This window comes from Ambystoma mexicanum, chromosome 3q (genome assembly GCF_040938575.1).
Source record: "Ambystoma mexicanum isolate Mex_15411 chromosome 3q, UKY_AmexF1_1, whole genome shotgun sequence".
NCBI classification, from domain to species: Eukaryota; Metazoa; Chordata; class Amphibia; order Caudata; family Ambystomatidae; genus Ambystoma; species Ambystoma mexicanum.
In genome coordinates, this window is record NC_090926.1 from 452,526,509 (window position 1) to 452,549,682 (window position 23,174).

Genomic DNA, 23,174 nt, shown 5'->3' on the forward strand with positions numbered 1-23,174 from the left:
CACCCTGAGGCTGCCTGAAGTTGTAATCGCCCAGGCTGTATGGAGGAAAGGGGACGGGACGCAAGAGTAATTATGAGTTACTCACCGTAGTAACTAACGTGCTCCCACCATCCTCCCCCCTCCCCCTCTAATAATACTAGTGTCATTCGACAATGTTAAATATTGTCGACGCGTCAATGAGGACTGAGGAGAAGCGCTGGTGGGCGGAGTCAGGGTAGCAAAGGGGAAGTAGGTTTTTTTCTGGTGAAAAAGATTCCGTCTCCCATTCCTTCAAAGGGATGCCCATGCAGTATGGAGGAAAGGGGACTAAGGACTAAGTCTGCGTTAGTCACTACGGTGAGTAACTCATAATGTCTTCATGTGGTTTAACTTTGGTTTTATCATAAACGGTGTGCTTTCGAAATTCACATTGAGTGACATCGGCCCCTGCATCCAGGTGGGCTCTGACAAATCCGACACATCTGCAGAAGGTTAGCAAGAATTCCCAGATTCTTCCAAATAACTAGGAACCATTTTTGGTGTCTGTGTGAATGGCAATATAATCTCATCAACATCACCTGTAAGAAAATAATACCTTCCCTCATGAATTAGTTGACAACCATTTTGTCTAGTCTGGCAGCTACCCTTGTCTCTTGAATACTGTGAAGAGCATGCTTATGAAGCTTTGGGGGCTGTACCTTGGCATTATTCCAAATGTTCCTTTCTGAAATGTTGATTACATTGTAATTCAGGACCCAGACCCTTGACTATTAAATTTGCTCACCACAGAGGAACCTTGCTGTGAAAGCTGCACAAAATAAACCCTCAGTTCTTAGGGTTTGTGGCTAATGAAGGCCAAGAAACCCCCCTGGAATCCCCCTCCCTGAAGTTTGTGTTGTAGAGGGGTTCTGGAACTTAAAAAATGAGAACTTATGAAAAATGAATCTGTGTTAACATGCATCATGAAATCTCCTCGTATAATTAGTTAATTAAAGAAATGGCATTGAGTCGTGCATATGTAGAGGCACTAAGGTGAAACATGGTGAGGCTGGGGGAATAAAGAGGTGGGTCAGAGAGTTCTCAAAGCATCCGAGGCCAGGCAAGTCCGGGTCTTGGCTTTGTTAGAGAATTAACCAAGGAATGTGGTTTTCAGCCTTCATCATGACCGACATGACGTACAAAATACACTTCAAAAACATTATTTTAGTAGTGCTAATAAACAAAGGAAAAAACAATAGCATGGACGCTTCAATTCAGTAGCCTAAGAACGGAACATTTAAATTTAAGATGACATAAATTCATTGATGATACTTGGCAGTGGCATGAGGTCACCAGAAACTTGTCGGCTCAACAGACCGTTTAATCTAATGCTGGTTTTTCTATTTATTTCTTCTATTTCATATTTTTTTTAACAATTTTTTAAAAGCTGGTATAAAGTTTACAGATGCCTTGTTAGCAGTTTTTCAATGTTCTTTAAAGAGCCAGAAAATAGCATTATCACATAAAACATGTGAGCTCTTACTATAGAATCTGTTGTGCATACGGATTTACTGCGGGGACACCTGTATTATTGTCTCTCTGTTAACTTAGATTGGCCATAGCGGGTAGTTTCAATTCTTACTAATGGTTTAGTAGTCACGATAATCACTTCTGATTTACTGAAGGAACACCATTAAGAAATGGTTGCAATTATAAACCTGGCCAAAAATGGTAACCTTTTAATGTACATCCAGGTGGGACTGATTAGCAGGTGTAGCTCATATTGTCTGGGTAGCCCCTTTCCTATTGATGCTAGCAATAATTTTGCTGACACACACTAATGCCAAAAAGGCTTCAGCTATCATTACCCTACCCCAAGTGTACTATCTTAAGGAGGATCACTGCATTGTTGCCTTGGGTCCTTGCTGCCCCCTTTGAATTCCTTCTGGGGAATAATTGTATCTGACACTGACATTAGAAAGATTTGCTTTCATTGTCCTAGAATCCTCTTGACCGCCTTCTGCCTACTATAATCATTTTGAACGTATTAGAGTTCTCACTTATTTTTTTTCTTTTTCTCCTTTCTGGCCTGCCTGTGGATTGTTTTACTGATTGTTCCAGTCTCCAAAGGTAAGTCACTTCTTTAGTGTTACTACTGCCTGTCATTGATGTTTTTGAGTCCAGAAGAGGCTGTGTGATTGCATTAATAACCTGGATACTTGATTGTTCGGGTTAGTAGTTTTTGTAGGGGGAATGAGTGTCACTAATTGTGTTGGTGTGTCACATTTATATATTTCTGAGGCTTGTGGATCTGCTTAGAATCCATGTGTTGTTGCTAGTGTGGAGGTGGGTGGTAGTAGTCTGTTAATTTGGTGTTTGTGTTTTCATGATATTAGCGTGCAGTGAAAGACTGCAGGACGGTTGCATTGGTATTTAGTATGAAACAATCAACTTTTGTGACTGTCTGTGTGTCGTAGGTTTGTCAAGAGTCTGCAACATTGAATGCTAAAGTGGGTATTTATGGCCTGACAACTGATTAACTGGTGCATACTGATATGGACGTAATGGCTACCACCTTCCCCCAGATTCCTCATTTGTTGAAATGCCTCTCATGCGCAGAATGGCTCAGACATTTAATTCAGTAGCCAACAGGGGTGCAGTGCTGCTCCTCAACCACTTCAACATGATGTTGGTGCCGAATATGATGCTTGGGATAAACAGAAGCTGCACGAGACCAGAAGTTCAGTTTTTCCCACGGCTGTTTAACAAATCAGTCAAAACATGTATTTATTACTCTGTAAGGGACACATGGCAGTTTTTAATGTATTCTTTCCTCACACAGATTCCTCATCTATGATATCCTATACACAATACAGTTATACTCCGGAAATGCTTGCGCCGCCATGGAGCACAGCGTGGCTCTGCATCGACTCCTTCAGCCTCTATGCACCCTGTGCCACACTTGACACAGCCAATATCCATAGAGGCGCTGCGCACTGTCACCTCTGTTCCATTTTTCCACGCACTCTGTTTCCATTAGGAAAACAGTCACATTTTTCTAATTCATCGCTGCCATGTCCAACCCCACAAATGCCTCTGGATTCAAACCGTGCGCTGACTGCGGTTGGCAGATGTAGGTGTTGGATCTTCTACAGATTGTTTATAATGCTTGGGTGAAGAACACGGCTCACAGGATTGTGGTTCTTGTCAATCAATGCACCTGAAGGCCATACAGAAAAGGGCAGTAAAGCTTTTTTACCCTCATCCAGAAGACAAAGGGTGGTGTTGCATGGTCTCGTTTGAGGTCGCGCGGAGCGTCGTCTGAGGAGAGCTCACCTCTGGTAAGGGAAAGAAGCACCCCAAGAGATCCTGCTCTCTGAGTGGTTCCTTGCACCAGCATTCGTTCTCCTCTTCCAAAAAGTGGCACTGATCCAGAGGTCCTCCAGAGTTGGATAAGGTACCTTTTCCTACCCAATCCTCCACCCCGTAGGAATGGGAACTATTTTGCCAAAAGATGCTGGACATGTTTGCCAAGTCGCTGACTGCTTCAGCAATGGCACCGTTGGCTTCGGTGCAGACAGGACCCACTGTGTGTTCTGCAGCCGGCAAGGTACCCGCTGTGGACCACTCCTGCATGTCTACTGACTTGTGCCTGTCAAAGAAGGAAGAGCTTACTCTCTGCCTGACTCTGCCTTCGGGCAGTGAGATCTCTGCACTGGCCCTGACTTTGTCCTTGCCAGATTCTGTAATTAGGACTAGACGCGACTGACTATGTGGGCATGGCCACAAGTGTGGTGCTCAGGCGACACTCTTGAATGAGAACGTCTGGCTTTGTGCATGATGTCCAGGCTGAACCTCTTTACACGTGCCCTTTGATGACCAAAATCTATCTGGGGGGAAAGCTGATGAGACCCTCCAGAAATTCCAGGCATCAAAGGTCACAGTGAAGGTGTTGGGTCTAGCCCTGCAGCAGACCTCTGCATCTTCAGCAAGAGGTTGAGGTTTTCGTCCCTCAGACTTCTACACCCGAGAGGTGTGGCTGTAGCCATTGTGCCTTCAGCACCTTAAGGGGCCAAACCCCTTTGAGGTTTTCTGCCACGGTTCACCTGTGAGGGGGGGGGGTCCTTACCTTGTTCAGCAAGGAATGTGTTAAGACCACATCTGTTGCTTGGGTCTTAAAGGTTGTTCAACAGGGTCCTGTCTCCCATTCATGCAGAGTCCTTGAGACCACGGCTCTTACCCCGGCTCATTGCCTCCGGATAACATCCTCTTAGCGAAAGTCCATCAGCTTCTCCTAAAGAGTGCGATAGAACTGCTAACACACTGTGAACAAGGCAATGGTTGGTACTCCACCTATTTTCTGGTTCCAAAGAAGGATGAGGGCTTGCGTTCCATTCTGGACCTGAGGTTATTGAATTTGTTCTTGTGCAAGGTCGAATTCCAGATGGTTACACTAGCCCAGATCCTACAAGTCCTCGATCTACGGGACTGGTTGGTATTAGTGGACCTTCATGATGCCTCCTTCCACATGCCGATTAATCAGGAACACAGTACTTGCGGTTCGTGGTGGCCAACATCACTGCCTGTTCACAGTCCTGCCATTCGGCCTTTCTTTGGCTCCCTGGGTTTTCACCAAGCTGCTAGTGGTGGTGGTGGCTCACCTCCACTAGCATTCATGTCTTTCCCTACCTGGTTGACTGGCTCGTCTGAGCTCGCTCCTCAGATCTAGTGTCTGAGCATCTCCTCCACACATGCACTCTATTGCACAGCTTGGGCTTTCCCCTGAAATTGATTTATCGAAGCACTCTTGAACACTTTCCCGGACAGGACATACCCGCCTGAGGACCGAGTGGCAAACATCTTTCATATGGTCAATGTCCTCCAATCCCAGAAAGTCCCGGCCTCAGGATTTCTGGTTACATGTGATTTTAACAAATTAATAAAAGAAGAATTCATTTTTAACAAACCTAAAACAATGAAAAAACACTGGTCCTCCCAACCCCCTATTTCCCTATGTTTGAAACCCCACCCCAACACCTCCCCCCCATTTTAACCACTTACCCCACGTCCACATATATATGTATGTATTCACTTTTTTTTCTTTGTTCTTTCATTTGTTAAAATGCCACTTAGTTTTCAATTCGACAAAATCACTGCATACCAGGCTTCAGTAGCTTCTCCGTCGCGAATAATCGTAGTTTCAGGGCCACATATCAGACATTTTACACGTCACGGACCAGATGGCTCAGGATCTTGCCTGGCATGTCATGCAAAAACTTGCTTAGAAGCGCGTTGTGTCGTCAACCTTAGTTCCTGGTTATGGTGGTCACAGACACATCTCTGACTAGTTGGGGTGCTCACCTGTCGGATCGGTAAGTCAGCAACCTGTGGTCTCCCGTAGAGTCTAACGGAACACATCAACTTGCTGGAGCTGATGCGGATCAGGCTTGCCCTGGTTGCCTTCCTCCCCTCTGTGAAACACAGGACTGTGCTACTCGTGACGGACAGCACAGTGGCCATGCACTACCACCACATACAAGGTGGTTTGGGGACCTTGCCTCTGTGCAGAAAAGCAATGTGACTGTAGTTCTGGGCTCTGGAGAACAGCGTCTCTCTGATGGGAGCTCATGTGGGCAGAAGATTGAATGTCACAAAGGCGGCCTTGAGCAGACACTCTGCCTCCCTCGAATGGGAGCTCTGCCAGGAAGTTTTGGATATCTCCTTTTGTGGTACTCCTCAGATGGACCTCTTTGCTTTCGGTGTGAACAGGCAGTGTGGGTTGATCTGCTCCAGACAATCTCCTTGTCTGGGAGTTATGTGGGACGCACTAACGGCCGAGTGGCAATTCAGTCTGCTTTATGCGTTCCAGTCAATCCCGGTCATTCCGCTGGTTCTAAGAAGATTCCACCTGTTCAGAACCATGTTGATCCTGATCGCTCCGTACTGGTGCCAGTGGGCGTGGTATCCAAGTTGCAGGACAGTGTCCATCAGCGCCTTCCGAGGAGACTCGATTTGCTTTCCCAATCGGAGGGGCGGGTTCTCCACCTGAATTTCAGCAGCCTTAGCCTTCATGCTTGGCTACTGAAAGGCTGAGATACAAGGAGTGGGACTTGTCTAGAGATCTCGACCCTTTTATCTTGTCAGTTTTCCCCTGTTTGTATTTGTTGCTGTCCTTGGCCCCAGCGAGTCTACAGATTGACACTGTTAATGGGTACTTGCCCACTATTTCATTTTTCAAGAGGTCGCCGGGAAAAGGGCTTGTTCTTCACAATCCCTATTGTGATTCAGTTCATGCTGGGTTTGAGTTTCCTCCACACCAGTTTGTTGTCCTGGCATGGGATTTAAATGTGGTTTTTACTTTACAAACAAGAGCTTAGTTTGAGCCCCTCCATTCCGGTTCTATAAGGTTGTTCACCATTAAGGTGATTTTCCTGGTTATGAGCTCCAGGTGTCATCGGTTAAGCCTCCCTACTTGATTTTCTCCAAGGAGAAGGTTACTTCTGAGAGTGAGGCCCTCTTTCTTTCAAAAGTGGTCTGATTTTCATGGTGGTCAGTCAAAATCTCGAAAACAAAATCTCGAATACAAAAAGGCCGAAAAATAAAATATCGAAAAAAAAATATCGAATTTTTTATTTATTTATTTATATGTTTTTGGGGTCAGGTAAGTAAAAAAAAGGGGTAAAATAAAAAAAAATGAAAAAAGGGGGGTTGGGGGGGAACCCCCCCATTTTGAAAAAAAACACATTGAAAAAAAAATTCGATATTTTATTTTTCGGCCTTTTGTATTCGAGATTTTGGTTTTCGAGATTTTTAAATTCGGTATTATCACTATGAACCGATTTTCATCTCTCAACCTTCTAGGCAGAGGAGCGATTCCATTAGCCGGACACGGTGTGGGCCCTCAGCTACTACGTCTCTCGGGCGAGAGAGTCTAGAAAAGATGACCAGCTTTTCATTGGTTACACTGGTGCGCATGCTGTCAGGGCTGTGACTAATCTGACGGAGTCTAGGTGGATCATTCTCTGCATCTCTGAATGCTATGATCTGACTGCAAAGGATGTGCCTTAGGGTCTCTGACCCCATTCTACCAGATAAGTCCCTGTCCTGGACATCTGCCTGCCTGCAACAAAATTCAACCCAGATGTCCAGGAACGCATATTAGATCTACCGTTCGAGGGTTGGGACCTGTTCCACTCCTCCACGAACGAAGAGCTGGACAAAAAGAAAAAGTGCTCACAAACGGCCAAGTCTTTATCCACCCTTACAAAGACCACGCCCAAATCATACACCCAATCTCAGCAGCGCTCCGAGAGGGGTCTTACGTACAGAGGGTTCCAAGGCTTCCAGGAAAGTAGATCCAGGCAGCCGGACCGCTCGCTGTCTCAGAACCGGCGCAAACAACAAAGGGGGGGGGGGGCTTTTCCCAGTCCCCCCTCCTCCACGACAGCCTCCGAGCGAAAGAAGGCATGACAAGTCTCTTTGGGTCCACGTGTCTCCGGTGGGGGGCAGGCTTGCTCTCATTCACATTTCTGTAGTATCCACGGGGTACCCCCTCCCTATCCCAGCCTCTCCTCCCTCCTTCACTCTCACAGGTTGGGACAGCAACTCTTTTGGCAGAGATCCGTTCACTCGTAGAGAGCCAGGCAGTGGAGGAAGTCCGAGCAAGGCTTTGGCTTTTACTCCAGGATTTTCGCCAGTCAGAAGAAGAAGAACCAGGCTGGCCTGAGAGTTGTGCTGGACCTTTCCACCCTCAACCTCTCCTTACCCCTGCAAAATGTCAAGATGGTTACGCCAGCTTTTATAGCCGAGACATTGGACAAGGGAGACTGGATGTGCTCCCTGGACCTGAAGGACGCTTACCTGCACGTCCTGATTTGGTAGCCCCATCGTTCTTTCCTCCGGTTTAGGATCATGGGCTATCATTTTCAGTAAAAGGTCCTTCCGTTTGGCCTCAACTCGGCCTCCAGGGTCTTCACCAGACTCATGAATGCAGTGGCAGCCCTCCTCAGAGCGCAGGGCCTCCACATTTACCCATACCTCGACGACTGGCTCATCAGGGCTACATCTCCAGAAGCGGTTCACCACTCGTCCCATGCCTTTATGAACACACTGCACAATCTGGGCTTTTCGCTCAACCTCAATAAGTCGCAGCTGCAACCCACGCAGACTCTGACGTTTTTGGGCCTCATCTGGGACACTGGCTCCCAGAAGGTATTTCCTTCGGAGGACAAAATCTCGGCTATCAAGAGGGCGACCACCCACTTCCTCAGCAGAGAAGTGACCTCGGCATGGTGGTACCAACATCTCCTGGGTCTAATGGCAGCGGTCCTATTAGCCGTCCCGCACACAAGACTAAGGATGAGGAGGATTCAGCTGCACTTTGCGGCCTCATGGAACAAGGAGCGGGGCTCTCAATCCGAGCTGATCAACGTTATTCCATCTCTCCACCCGGACCTAACTTTGTGGTCTAGAGACTGCAACCTACGGATGGGCAAGCCCTTCCGTCCACTCCGCAGGCCACGGTCGCCACAGATTCCTCGCTCGAGGACTACCCTGAACAATCTCTTGGTCCACGGCACCTGGACTCGACAGGAGCTGGAATACTACATCAATTGGCTAGAGCTGAACGCCATCTAGCTGGCGCTCAGGGCCTTCCTACCACTTCTCATGGGCAAGGTTGTCCTCATCCAGACAGACAACTCGACCAGCATGTACTACGTCAATAAGCAGGGAGGCACCAGATCCCCTCCTCTGTGCAGACTGGCGATCAGCATGTGGGAGTGGGCCCTGGAAAACGACATTTACCTCACTGCAATCCACCTCCCGGGGGAAACCAACCTGGAAGTGGACATGATCAGCAGGTTTGGAGTGGACATTTACGAGTGGCAGCTAAATGACCTTGTTATTCAGGAGATCTTCAACAGGTGGGGTCTCCCCCAGGTGGATCTCTTTGCCACCTGGCACAACAGGAAGTGTCCCCAATTTGCATCCTGGCAAGGTCAGGGCCCCGGCTCTCTGGGAGACGCATTTCACCTCCAGTGGACCGGGATGAAAGCCTACACCTTTCCGCCCACACCCCTGATTCACAGGGTAATTTTCAAAATCAAGGAGTCTCGCCAACACTTCATCATTCCAATAGCTCCATGGTGGCCGGCCAAGCCATCGTTTTCGGAGCTCCTCAGTCTCTCTAAGTGCCCCCGATTCACCTCCTGACGGGCCCAGCACATCTTCTGGTGTAGCAGAGGGGCAGAGTCATCAACCCGGCGCCAGGGAAACTAGCCCTCACAGCGTGGTACCTGAGCAGGTAACGCTTCGGCACCTCAGCCTCTCACAGGCCAATCTAGAGGTCATACAGGGCACCAGGAGCAAGGCTACCAGGTCCCAGTACAAAAGCAAATGGATCAGATTCTGCCACTGGGCATACTCCAAGGGAATCGACCCCCTGGCGTGCACCTTGTAAGATGTGCTCTCCTTCTCTGCGCACCTCGCCCACTCAGGCGTGCAGGTGGACACCTGCCACACACATCTCGCAGCCATTGGGGCTTACAGGAACTCTGAGGAAGGCATCTTCTCCTCCTCCAATCCCATCAATAATCTGGCGGGGCTCGCAAGGCTCTACTCGCCCGTCAAGAAACTGCACCCGGTGTGGGACCTTAACATAGTCTTGGGCACCCTGGCGCACAAACCGTTCGAGCCAATGGCATCCGTGGACTTCAAGCTGGTCACCATCAAGATGGCTTTACTAGTCAGCCTCATCTAGGCTTGTAGAGTCAGCGAAATCCAGGCGCTGGTCGCCTTGGAACCATATACTACCTTTCACAAGGACAAAGTAGTCCTGCAGACTCACCCGGCATTTCTGGCCAAGGTTCCGTCTGCCTTCCACTTGAACGAGGAAATGGTCCTTCATACGTTTTTTCCCGATCCCAAGGACGAAGCACAGAGTGCTGCACTGCCTGGATGTCAGGCGTGCCCTGAAATTCTATTTGGACAGGACCAATGGCTTCTGCAAATCAGACGCCTTGTTTGTCACTTTCTGAGGCTCAAGACCAGGCTGTCAGGCCTCTAAGGCTTCCATATCCCGCTGGATGGTCTCTGCCATCAAAGAAGTGTATGAGGGCCAGCACAAGTCGCTCCCAGCCAACATGCATGCCCACGCATTCAGGGCCAAGGCAATGGCCATCGCATTCAAGCACCATGTCCCTTGGCAAGTCATAAGCAGGGCGGACACGTGGGCTTCTCCCTCTGCTTTCTGCAAGCATTACTGTTTGGATGGCGGCATTCGGACAGGCGGTTCTCAGGAACCTATTTGCTTAAGGAGGGTCTCCTCTCCACCCTGGGGCTACAATCAGTTGTAATCGCCCATACAGTAAGGAGGAAAGGGGAGCGGGATATAAGAGTAATTGCACCGTAGTGACTAACATACTCTTAGTCCATAGTCCCCTTTCCTCCATACATCCCACCAACTTCCCCGTGAATAATACTGCTGTCATTAGGCAATGTTAAATCTATTGTCGATGCGTCAATGGGGACTGAGGTGTGGCGCCAGAGGGCAGAGTCAGGGCAGCGCATGCTCCTTGGCCGCACCCCAGCGCGCCTCTAAATTTAAAGGTGAAGAAGGTTTTTCCTGGTAAAAAAAGTTTTGTCTCCCGTCCCTTGGAAAGAACGCCCATACAGTATGGAGGAAAGGGGACTATGGACTAAGAGTATGTTAGCCACTACGGTGAGTAACTTATAATTTCTGATGGACGTCCTCCCATCAATTCCTCATCGCCCTCCTTGCCTAACCCTTTTGGCGGATAGCTAGTACACGATCGGTTCTGCAGTCGCCGATGTTGTGTCCATCATGGGGAGTGTGAAGACCTCGGACTGAGCCTCGCTGCTCCCCCTGGCGGTGGGAACGTTTCTGGAGAACAGCTGCACTGTGAATAGGATATTATAGATGAGGAATCTGTGAAAGCAACATTCATCAGAAAAAACATTAGTGAGAGGTATGTCATTTGTTTTGATCCACACGAATACTCCTTTAAACAGAGGGCTGCAAACTTTTTTTTATAGCCCTTCACAAGGAACATTACACTCTCGGGCACAGTTCTCCACCTGTGACTTCGTGGGACGATACCTTGAATCCTGGCCTCGGCACTGAGGGGAGATCCGGAGCAGCAGATGAAGGTCTCATTCATGTAGTGTCTTCTTATTCCAAGCATCATGCCTTCTCATCTTCGACCCAGAGTCGGTAGACAACTTGGTGGAATTTGCTTCTGTATTGGTTGTGGCATAGGTACCTTTTAGTGTGTGATTGAAACCTCTCTTGGGCAAATTGTCCACTGGACAGCCGAGGCCCTTCACACCCCTGCCACTGTATACATTATACCTTCGTGCTGGACACATTTGTGTTGTCTTTGGACTGAACACTGCCTGTCCCTTCTCATCGATGTAATTCCACTCACAGCCTATTTCCTCTGTATGGGCACCGATGATGTTCCCAAACCTAGAAAGCCCCTATAGGCACCTGGCTCTTGACTTCTGCCAGCACATCCTGTCCCGCAAGGCCAGAAGTAATTAGGAGACAGACACCGGACAGATGCACAGGTGTCCAGGTGTAAGCAAGCGCGCGACGCAGTCCTACTGCACTGGACTGTGCAGTGTCTTTCCCTTTATTCAGATAATTACATACAGGAAGAGGTGCGAACAGCTCCCACTAACCCCCATTCCATAATCCTACATCGCAACATGATACGCGGGTGAGTGGTGGCTATAGTCCTTCTGTGTCCTAAGGCATGTCATATATGTGATGGCAAAGGCACAGCACTTGATGACCAGCAACACGATCATTAATACCAGGTGTATGGATAAAACGAGCGCAAACAGTTGCTTTATCCAACCTCCCACTCCAGGCAGTGAGTGTTCCAACCAGTTAGATACTCTCAAAGAGTACGCGTTTCCACATAAGCCACCGCCCTAAATACTCTACGCTCTGGGCGATTAACAAGGGTAACATCCGTGTGTACCTCGCCTTGGCCACCCGCTAGGATACAGCGGGTTATTGGAGACCATCAAGGGCCATACAGTTCTGGACCGTGCATGCAGATAGACTCTGCAGAGCCTGCATGGCATCTGCTGCGGCATTGGCGGACGTTAATCAGTGCTCCTTCGTGTTTTGCAAGCTCCCAGGCAAGGCGGTGCACACGGAATAGGGTATCATAACAGTCGGGGTGCATCACCAACATATTTTCCCAAACTCCCCATCTGATCTGGCCGGGGTGTCCTGAGCTGATTTGCGGCGGTGAGCACCTATGACCAATGGCAAAGGATTCAAAGCATGCAGTGTGGGTGCCCGTCCAGTTCAAAGGCAGAGCTTGGTATGCATCTCATCCGCAGCGACAGTATAACCCAGGGTGGTATAGGAATGGCAAACCTCCATTCAGGATCTTCTCACAGTCAACCTAGCAGCCGGAAGAGAACCGTGAAAGTCTGAAGGGTCTGTAGCTAGCTCTGCTAAGCCGTGCCCATGGAGGATACATATAAGCCCTTTCCCCAGGAATGCTATTTATAGAACTTGATGTTCGTTATCCTTCTCCTCGGCGTGCTTGCATATGGCACTATTGTCTGTGCACCTAGCACTTTGCCACTTTTCAGAACGTTAACGCTACCCAGGGAGCGTGAGATCGCCGCCAGCCATCTGCAAGGGTCTAGCTTCAATCCGCGACACAAGGCAAGTTTGGAGGCAAAAAGTCTGCTGTTGCTGTGTCATGTCCTCAAAGAAAAAAGGCCTATTCAAAGAAGGGTCCTGCCGCTATAGGAAAGGATGCCTAATGCTGCCACTGACCGTGACGTGCAACATTTGTTGGCGTTTTGAATGGTCGTGTGTATTATTATTTCTGTTGGTAAGTATTCATTCATGTTTTTAAAAAATACAAATGGAATTGAAGCATCTTTCTACGTTGACAGTTAATGTGCGGAGTTTATATTGTTTTCATAGTTGCATGCATATCCGTATTTTCTTTCGATTTCTAATAAGCTGTACATTTTAACGGCCAACTTAAAACGCTATTTCACTAAAACAAAAATAAGTATTTTACTGTTGATGCAAAAGCAGACACTTCCGCTGCTTTGGGTGTAAAGTAATGTGGGTGAATTACGAAAGTGGACAACCGTTTTAACTTCTCAAATGCTATATTCGTTGCATTTTTTTGTCCACGAGGTGGCGCCAAAAGTCCATTTATCACTTGCTCTTTCCCCCTCTTGCTTCACTCTGGATGTACACAAATACTCCATGCAGGAATTGTCGAAGTGTATTTTCCGCACTGTTGTCAGCAGCACTAAACACTTCCAATGTCAACAATCGCAATTTCTAATAATGGCCTTAAAAAGAGACGAGACTTTCCTGAGAAAGGCCGGCTGCTATAATGTCTACTGGTAGGGAGTCTACCGTATGGCCCCATTGCCCTTAGTCTTTGCGACCTGATGCTTCAGCTTCTAGTAGCTAGGAAAAAACATGTGTTTCCTTTTCCCGTTTCGCAGTCAAAGGGGGTTGTGCAGGTTGGTTAATGAATTTGTATATTTGCTGCTGTTTGTGATGTCTTCTGGTTTTATTGCTCGGGCAATGTGTTGGTCTCACTCATCTTGAAGCAGAATCATTCAAAGATCTATTCAAATAAAATATTAGGATCTTGATTACATAATCAACTTTAAAGGCGCTATAGTTTAATGCTGATGTACTGTCAGGAAGAGTGGTTTATGTTATGTTTCATGGTGGGCGCATTTTTTTAGTAGTTAGACGTCATTTTATGGAAAATAAAAGTTAAATAAGTACACATGCAGGAAACCTCTCCTGTGGCTTGTTAAACAGTGTTCCATTTTGTAAACGAATATGGACATCTGGGTGAAAGTAATCCGATTAAATAGTTCACAGTGCAAGAGGTATATCATCTTTAGTGCACTTGTGTATGTATGTATGTATGTATGTGGGGGGTGAGAAAAACGTTAAGTACATTTATGGTTAAAGTACTGTAACAACATGAAAAACTACAAAAAAAAGGTAAGCTGAATGGACGTTGTGGTTGCTGCTCAAACAGCAAACCCCAGAAATTCAGTAGTTATGGTTCATCAAGCAACGCCAACAAGTACTGTTCATGGTGTTGCAGTGTTAGCTAATTGACATACAAAGTAGACTTTTGAAAATGGTCTTTGTGGTCATACTATTGGGCCTGCCACCTCCATTGTGTCCGCATGGCAGGGTAGGTGGCCTTGCGTGGTCAACACTATATTGTGATCTGGCTCCCTGGCACTGCACAGCCCAGGCTTTTGCCCGGATCATGTCTGCAGGCCTCCACAGACCGTCTCTTAGACTCTGGCCCCTGTGGGCACTAAACTGAGTCCATGGGCCACAGTGCCCGGCTCAGTTGCATAGTGGCCTCATGCCGGGCGTGCACGACCAATGATGCTACAGACACACTTTAGGGATTTGAGCTGCGTCTGCGACCAAGCTCAAGGCCGCTGACCCGGCTTGGGGCGGGTCTGACAGACTGCTTGACGCCCCATACTGAATCTGTGGGGGACTCTGGTCCAGGTAGATGCGTGGGCCGGTCTGCAAAACTAGTTGTCTTTTATGGTTTGGAGTCATTCTCCACTCCTCTGTGGCTTTCTGGCCCTGCCTATAGCCAGGGGAGGGCAAACTGTTTAAAAATACACCTTTTTTGCAGATTATCAATGCTAGATGTGCTGACACTTCATGACAACACCCGTGGTCAGACCCGTGGCCATTTGGACATGTTTACCAAGGGCTCAGACTTGCTCTCTTTGAAGGAACCATTCCAAGTCTAGTATTACTAAACTTCATAGAACAAGCTGTGCCCGCGAATCCCGTTGGCCCAATCAGACCTCACAAAATTACCCTGAGGGTCAGCGAATAGGTGCGTGTTTTCGAAGTATCACGAAGACATGTTTTGCCTCTTGTTGTGTTTCTTATTAAAAAAAAAAATGGGATGGATTTTTGTCCGACTAAGTGAAGATCACGGATGAGAGCAGACACTAGATTCTCATGCAGGTTTGGTGTAAACCTGTACATCAGTATTTGCATCATGTGAGAGCAAAAACTGCATTACAGTTTGCGTGCAAAACACACGTTTTGGGCCCCTTCCTCTTATAACCCCCCTCGACTTCATGAAGCTTTCAAGATAAACGCAGAGTCGAATGTATTTTTTAGAGACAGTTTAATAGTGTGTCGACCGACGGCAATAAAAAATGTTTACTAGCATCTGAAAAAGTGCTTGTTCTAGGGTGAATCCAAATTAACCGTACTGGGAAGTCACTATCAACAAAAACATGAGAGGCACATCAGCGAAGGTCTTGCACCAAAAAGAGATGGAGGGTGGGGGGATAAGGGAGAAAGAGGAAAGAGCGCTACATTACCACATGACACACTGGTTACAGCTAGTATGTCAGTGAAACTTAATGCAGCTTAAAAAGAGAAACCTCTCAAATTCGCCAAGTTTTGTACGGCAATCATAACTTGGCTGCTTGCATGCTCTGCTCATGACATCTCACGCTGTAGTCATTGAGCTGGAAAATAGCATCTTCAAAATATTCTTTGCCGTCCATGTTCTTTGTTTTAGCCCTTCTCTTACTCTGAGCATACCGCTGAGCGCGTAGTCCTACTGCTTTCCTGATCTTGTTGTTCTTCGTGTGCTGCAGGAACTGTGGCTATGTACATGTCCTTCATGGTGGCATGTGGGCATCATGAGCAGTATATGGCAATGACCACTTATAGGTTGGTTTGGGACTGAAACTGGCTAATTTGTGTTGGCTTGTTTATTTGTGCTGCAACCAAAACATACCCTGAACTATTATGCACTTTTCACTAAATCTTTGTTTGCAATTCAAAGCCATGCCCAGTGGGCACTGTACCCGGGGCAGGGCCTTGGCTGTGCCCCATTCTCCTCCACAAGCCCCGACCGTGGGCAAGGCCTTACTCTGTGCCCAGTGAACACTGTGCCTGGGGCCTGGCATTCAGTGTTGTTGCACTCCTCACCTAGACACCCAGTGTGCCCACAGCACATTCCTCTGGCCATTCCCAGTAGTCACTTTGCCATGCACCTTGTAGCGATCCATTGTGTCCCTTGCCATGGCATGTGGCTTTATAGGGCTTTTTCTGTTCCACAGTTCTCACTCCGCTTGGCAACTTTGGGTACTGCTTAATGTTAGTACAGTTAATGCATTCAGGGCATGGCTGTTAGAATGAATTCCTAAACTCTGGCCTGGTGGACAGATGTTTAGGAGGCCTCCTTTGTTAGATGAACAGGGGGACACTTCTGGGAAGATAGCCAGACCAATTCCCAGTAGCTTGGCGAGCAGTCAAGGCTAATATCAGGAGTGAGGGTGACCCGGGGTCTCCAATGAGCACACACAGTGAAACACCAAGAATTACAATTGTACAGGAGTATATGGAAATATATTATAGGCCCACTAACAACACACATGAATAATGAAATGCAGTAGTAAAACTCCACACACACACAACACACTTATATTTACAGCCACTAAAGTCAGTGCAAGAAAGTTGATAACTCCACCTATACCTGCAAAGGAAAAGTGTGAATAACGTTTATAGCACCAACAATCTTCAGAGATGGCAACCCTAACTTTAAAAGTCCAGCCCTAACATGAATGAGCCTTGCGTAAAAACGGACGGTCATGCGTAAAGTTCACAAAGTGCAGGAAAATGTTAGGGGAAGAATTCTGAAGAGGTGAAACAGATTCTAAAAGTGAGGTGAGGATGTGCTGCGGTGAACAAAGCTGTTCCTGACTTTCAGAGGGCTTTAGGGAGCAAAAGCCAGAAGGAAAGCCAAAATAACCTTCAATGTGTACATTCGTTTGGATGAACAAAGGGCCACCAGTAAGTGACTTCACTGCTCACTGCCCTTAGCTCGGGATTGGTCCACAGTTGGCAGGTGTAGAGTTGGTATTCAGAGGTCCAATCTCCCACCTTTGCCTTGTCTTCCAGATGCACAGATGCAGATCCCGGTCCAGTTTTGGGACAGGATGAAGAACGAAGAATACGCTGCAGCAGGTCTCTGGGCACAGGAAGAAATGGGGAAAAAACCTTTAACTACCGTTACCGTCGCACAGTGATGCAGGGGCACCCAACTCTTGCGGTATGACGCAGCCTCCTATCTCGCGACCCAAAGGGGCTGGGACGACACAATTCGGCAGAAGGATGCTTTGTTGCATAAGCTGGGATTCCCCAAAGTCTCTTGTCGAAACTCAAAACAGTGACGCTCCTGCGCACCAACCTAGGATTGAGCTGGCTAGACCACTGGATACCCCAGGGACACGTCTGTACAGGCTCACCTGCAGGGTTACAGGAGACGTCAAGAGTGATTGGTCGCACCACTCCAAAGGTTCGAAGCACCTTCACAGATCTTGAGATCAGGCGTGACCCGCCCATGTGTATTACCATTTTAAGATGGGCCATAAAGGAGCCTCTGCAGGCACGTGCAGCAGAACGGCTGCAGACTCCCAACTATGGAACTCCTGTTGTCTCCGTCTCTCATTGTGGGCCTGCAGGCCTACACTGTGTAGGCCCTGTAGGTTTGGTCCCCCAGACCAAACTGGTGCTCTGGGTCCAGCCCAGGCACCGACCATCCAGGATGTTACCGGCACATGCTGTGCCCCGGCACCTAGGCTGTACCCCACAGCCTCACAGTGCTCTGCCCTGCAACTACCTGTAAGTCGGGGTGACCTCTGCACACCAGCATAATGCTGGGCCCCCCAGCACCAGTGAGGACGGCCGCATGACTACCCCCGGCCCCACAATGGTCACGAGGGAGTGGAACCCCCGCAATGTCCCCCGCTCAATTCTTGTCCCTATTTCGTGGGAAGAATGAGGAGGGAGAAAGGAGGAGGAGCAGCAGTCATCGCCGCAGAGAAAGGAGGGGATGCCCTTGCATGCTTCGCCCCGGCCCTCATTCCAAGAGGTGCTTGTGCGGCTGGGATCGTAGTGAGCCCCCAACCCAGCCCCCCACAGTCTCCCCTGCCCCCCTCGTTATCTGCTGCAAGAGAGAGAAGAAGAAAGAAATGGAGGTGAGTGACCAGCGCGCTCCAGCCCACAAGCAGAAGCCCGTGGGGGAAAGTGACCCCCACCTGGGGAAAGAGTTGTGCCCCCCCTTACCCTCTCTCCCAAGGGGAATGAAAGAGAAGAGGCAGCCTTCGCCGCATCGTGGTGGAAGAGCCCTGCAGTCAGAGCCATGTGGGTGGATCCTCCCTGGCCGCGGCCCTCTGAGGAGGGTGCTCGTGCGGACAGAAGGGGGGATCCAGCCTGCAGCCCCCCGCCACAAGAATAAAGCAACAGTACGGCCATCCTTGCCACATGAGACCTGGGTGAAGCACCATCTACCCCCAAGAAGAAAGGAGGCGAGTGCCCGCCCCCACCCCTGAAGGCAGCGCCGACAACACGCGTTAGCTGTGCCGGCAGCCACCATCGAGATCCTGGGCTGCCGGGCAGTAGCTGATCATTGCTCCAATCCATAGCGAAGAGAAAGATGTATGGTTGCCCGCGTCCCTGTGGCACTGATCCCGGACCCAGTGGCGGTGATCAAATGTGCAGCTCTGTGTCGGAGCAATGAAAATCAGGAATGCAGCCCCAACAGTGATCCCGGGCTGCTACCGGCAGTGAGTGAATGTGCTCCAGTGGGAGCAAATGAAAAATAAAGTAAAGCGCTCCATGCTGGCACTCCCGTATGGTACCAGGAAGCAGCAGCTCCATTGGGAAACCTGGACCTCCAGTGGTGATTGGCGATCCAGCTCCATGTCAGAGCAAACGGGACGTAGATTGCTCCCTGGATGGAGCTGGGGAAAGAAAAGGCCCTTGGAAGATCCTGGGCCAATGGCGGTGAGTGTTAAGGTAATCCTGTGTGAGCAAAGTGTAAAAATGAAAGCGCTCCGATGTCAGAGTTTGGACAAGGTAAGTCCCACTGAGCACCTGTAACACCAGGCAATTCTTGCACTGCCAGTCATGCAAGAACTTGTGCACTGCACCAGTAATCACCTCTCTGTACAGTGCCATCAGGAAAACGAAGGGGAAGCAAGTTGTGCCTTTATCGCAATACAGGTGTACACCAAATGCTGGACTCTGATCGCAGTTTTGTTTTCAAATGTGCTGGTCACATCATCAAGTGCATAGACTCTTGCCTGGGGGAGAGGAGGTGAACATCTCCTGTCTGGAGGGCGGCCTCCTGTTGCCTTGGAGATAACTAGGCAGCAAGCGGCCTGATATCCTGCCACTAAAGTCCCCCTGTCTGCCCTACAAGTGTCCTCGACACCATGCCACTGTGCCCTGCCTGCCATACCATTGTTGTGCTATCCCTGCATCCCGTACCAGGGATGAGGAATGCCAACCCCTGGAAACGGGATGCATCGGGAACTGTGTGTCTGCTGCCGCTACAGGAAGAGCAAGTAGCCCACCCAACACCCAGCCACTAATGTCACCTTGCCTGCCATACATCTAAGGACCAGGCCAATGTGGGCCCAGGTGCGATACCTGCCGACCCCCTGAGGTGAGCCAACAACTTGTGTCTGGCCAACCAACACAGGCGGCTCTGGCACTCGCCACCAAGAAGCGGTGCAACGGGCAAGGTAAGGGTTGCAGCTCCTCATGAGTGCTTGTGTGCCCTCCTGTGCCCCAGAAGCAAAGGGGGGGGTGAGTGGTATCCTGTTACCCTACGCCCAGTTAACATCATGTGGCGCATCCTAGACACCCCGCTACACCCTTCTCGCTGCCAGACATCAAAAGGGACTGACTGAGCCTGAATGTAGCGCAGCCTGAACGCCTTGCTACCTGTGTCTCGCTGCCTGCCCCAGCATCAAAGGACTAAGCCGATGTGGACCCTGGTGACCACCAGGTGCGCCTCTGTCGGGCTTGAACTGTACCATCAATGGACCTGGACCCATGGAAGTGACTCCTGAACGGACACTGATGGAAAGTGAACTGGTCTCCTGTAGTCCTGCAATTGCTTAAAGAGGACTCACTAAACATGGGTTTTGATGGTGTGAGCATGCATATTGGCTACATGCTTCAAGTGGTCTCAGTAAAGAACAGTTATGTGAAGCTGCGATCCAGCAGTTTTTAGGTGTGCTCGATATGGTGCTAGCAGCTAACAATGACGTGATTCAGTGGTTGCAGGTCCGTACCCCAGGTTAATAAAGGGTCTTATAAAATGTGGTAGAACTGCCACCGTTCCACCGGCTGTTCACCAACCACGACTGTAGTATGTTTAGAATGTGTTAGTATGTGCTATGTCTGTAACTAGCTATGTATGTGTCGGTGGCATATCAAACTGTCTACCTCATAATTCCCCAGTGATAAGTATTGTCGTTCTGTAACAGGGGAGGGGGGCGGGGGGAATCATGCATTTCTCAGCATTGTTTGTTATGAAAACGGAGTAGTGTGATGTGTGACCTCCCATATGTATTACCCTTTTAAGGGGATGTGTCCCACCCACCTGTTATTGCCCTTGTCACGGCCCAAGCTAATAAAAGGAGCCCCTGCAGGCACGTGCAGCAGAACGGCTGCAGGCTCCAACTATTGTTGTCTCCGTCTCTCATTGTGGACCTGCAGGCCTACACCGTGTGACCACGGGCCTGCGCCCCTGTCCTGCAGGCCCCACACTGTTACCACAGCCAAAAAAAGGTCCCTGCTGGTCTGGATATCCCAGACCATCCTGGTGCAGGCACCCACCATCCAGGATGTTACCGGCAGACACAGTGCTCCGGCACCTGGGCTGTGCCCCACAGCCTCACATGGCCCTGCCCTGCAATGAACTATAAGTCTGGGTGATGCCGGCACACCAGCATGGTGCTCGGCCCCCCCAGCACCAGTGAGGCCAGCTGCGGGACCGCCGCCGGACCCAAAATACTGGCCTCAGTCTGCAAATGTACTTCCTTGTTGGGTGTTTTAAAAAAAAAACATTTGTTTTCATCAATGTTCCTAACACGGCGATGGAGGTAATGTGATGCGTCTCCATCCGCTCCCCTGCCAGGATCACTGCTCTATATACTGAGTACTGTATAACATATTGCCACCATTGAACCCATCCAGTGTACTGAACGTGTGCAGGTTTTCATGGCACAAGTCGAGCGTGCACGGAAGTGAGGGTCGTCTCCCCTGTTGTTGAAGGCCGCCAGTAAGAAGATAGTTTGCCCCTTCAATTGAATTAAGTTTCGTGCGTGGTTTGGCACAAATAACACAGTGCGAAATTGGGATTCTAAAACGGGTTGTAGGGTTCCCCACCAGTCGCTTCCTCACAAGAACACATGCCACTTGTAATCAAAACGTATGCAGTGTCTCATATATTGAGACTTTACTCTGCATGAAATATTTCTATACGGATTCTAGAGTTTAAAGGCTGCTCCTGTTTTATACTTTGCCAACAAAGTACATGAAAATGACCCCTCGTTTTTTTTTCTTGTGTTGATGATTTTCTGGAAGGCAAATGCTCATTTGTTCTGTGCACTTTCTTTCTTTAGGAAAGGCCGATTTAATGAAAATGAAATGCACTTTCAAGTTGGGCTCTCTTCGCCCGATGTCGCTTTCCATGCAGTATGTTAACAAACCTCCCTCTTTGCTTGGGCGGTTGTGTCCTGCATATTTTTTTATATGGTTACTTTAAATACTTTACAGGTTCTTTGGCTGAATTTTTGAGCCAGTCCGTCTTGTAGCCAGGTTGGGGCAGGTGTGGACTGGGAGCCAAAAGAGGCCCTGGAAATAATGTTCCGAGTGCCCCATATTACAAATTTTTAGCAAGCCCAAGCCTTTTCCTGTGACAAAATGTGGAAATAAAAGCGGTTACCGCACAAAAGAGGCCCTGGGTGCAGAGGCTCACCGGGAGTTCCCTATAGGCCAGTCCAACCCTGGGTTGGGGCCTTGCAGTGGTTTTTATTTTTATCCGAAAATCGGTTTTAGGGGCTGCCTTGGGCGTTTGAGCTTTATTTTGACGACAGTTAACTTGTGGCCCGTTTACTTATTCACTTCTGTTTAGGATAAATTACTTTATTTCGAGTACTACTATTTTGAACACTAGGTGGCAGTATTACTCCACGCATTTATAGCGGTGCTACTACCGACTTTGTGTCCTAACCTGTAATGACTCAAGAATGATGAAACTACATTGATAATTTTTCGACTAGCCTTTAACTTGTGCATGTATCTTTTGAAGGAGATGGTTTGCGTGCTCATTGTTAAATTGAACTCTTAAATCGTAGTCATCTGAAGACATTTTGGGGTGGAGGAAGAGCTGTGCCTTTTGTGATGTAATTAGAAGACCCTCTGCGATGAAGCATTCAGCCTGTGTCTAGTGTTAGAAGGAAAGTGCGGTTTACATTAAAAACGTTAGAAACAATCAAAAGACGGCGAGCAAAGCAAGTCGTATGAGTAACGTTCAGCGCCTTATTTAAGACAGCATGTTTAGGCCAAGCTGACAAGATGCTGTAATACTCGTGGCACGTGCCTACATCACCAGCAGCCTTAAAAGAACATTGAAAAAAATGAGCCCGCCTACCCAAACATGTATTCTTTTTGCGTGCCCTGCACGGTCGCTGCTGTAACACAATGAGTTTTTAAAATTAAATATTGAGCAAAATTACAGGATGTTAATCCCATGAACATACTAGGCACCGATGCTACTACTACTGTGCGCGGGCAAACTATTCCTCAGAGTATACAGAACTGTCCACGCCACCTGCACCACTTGTTGAACCTACTGAATCTAAAGAGACGCCCAGCATGGGCCTGCCACAGGTCCTGCCTGCATAATCTGTATAAATAAAAGGAACCAAGGGTCGTGTCAGCTACATAGAGAAGCCAAGCCACAGGGATATCAGCCGCTTTCAGTCGGCACAGGCCAGGCGTCAGTGTCCAAAATGTGACTGAGTTGGGGATGGCAATGGTTCTAGTTTGTTGTCAGGATGAATGTCACCCTGCTCAGAGCACAGCCTTTGCAGGCTGTGTGCTGAAATTGGGATGTACAGTCTTAATTTCACCGCAATATCCGTGGCCCACTCCACTTCTTTTCTACCCGTAGGCATGAGTGTTGCCACAGGGAACTCGCCTACTGGGCACCATCTACATTGTAACCGGCCCACAAAATAATTCACCCCCAAATCTGAGACCATTGTCTTGTACTAAAAATCCATTATCTGACACCTCTGGGTGACCGCCATTG

At 48.6% G+C, this 23,174-nt stretch overlaps 1 protein-coding gene across 1 annotated transcript in view; it reads left to right on the top strand.

Moving 5' to 3' along the window:
* DIAPH1 (diaphanous related formin 1) overlaps positions 1-23,174 on the top strand; it is a 1,645,861-nt gene that overhangs the window by 1,173,425 nt on the left and 449,262 nt on the right. The window contains exon 18 of the mRNA XM_069654133.1: positions 2,080-2,088. Coding sequence (XP_069510234.1) covers positions 2,080-2,088 — 9 coding nt within the window. The remainder of the gene's footprint in view (positions 1-2,079; positions 2,089-23,174) is intronic.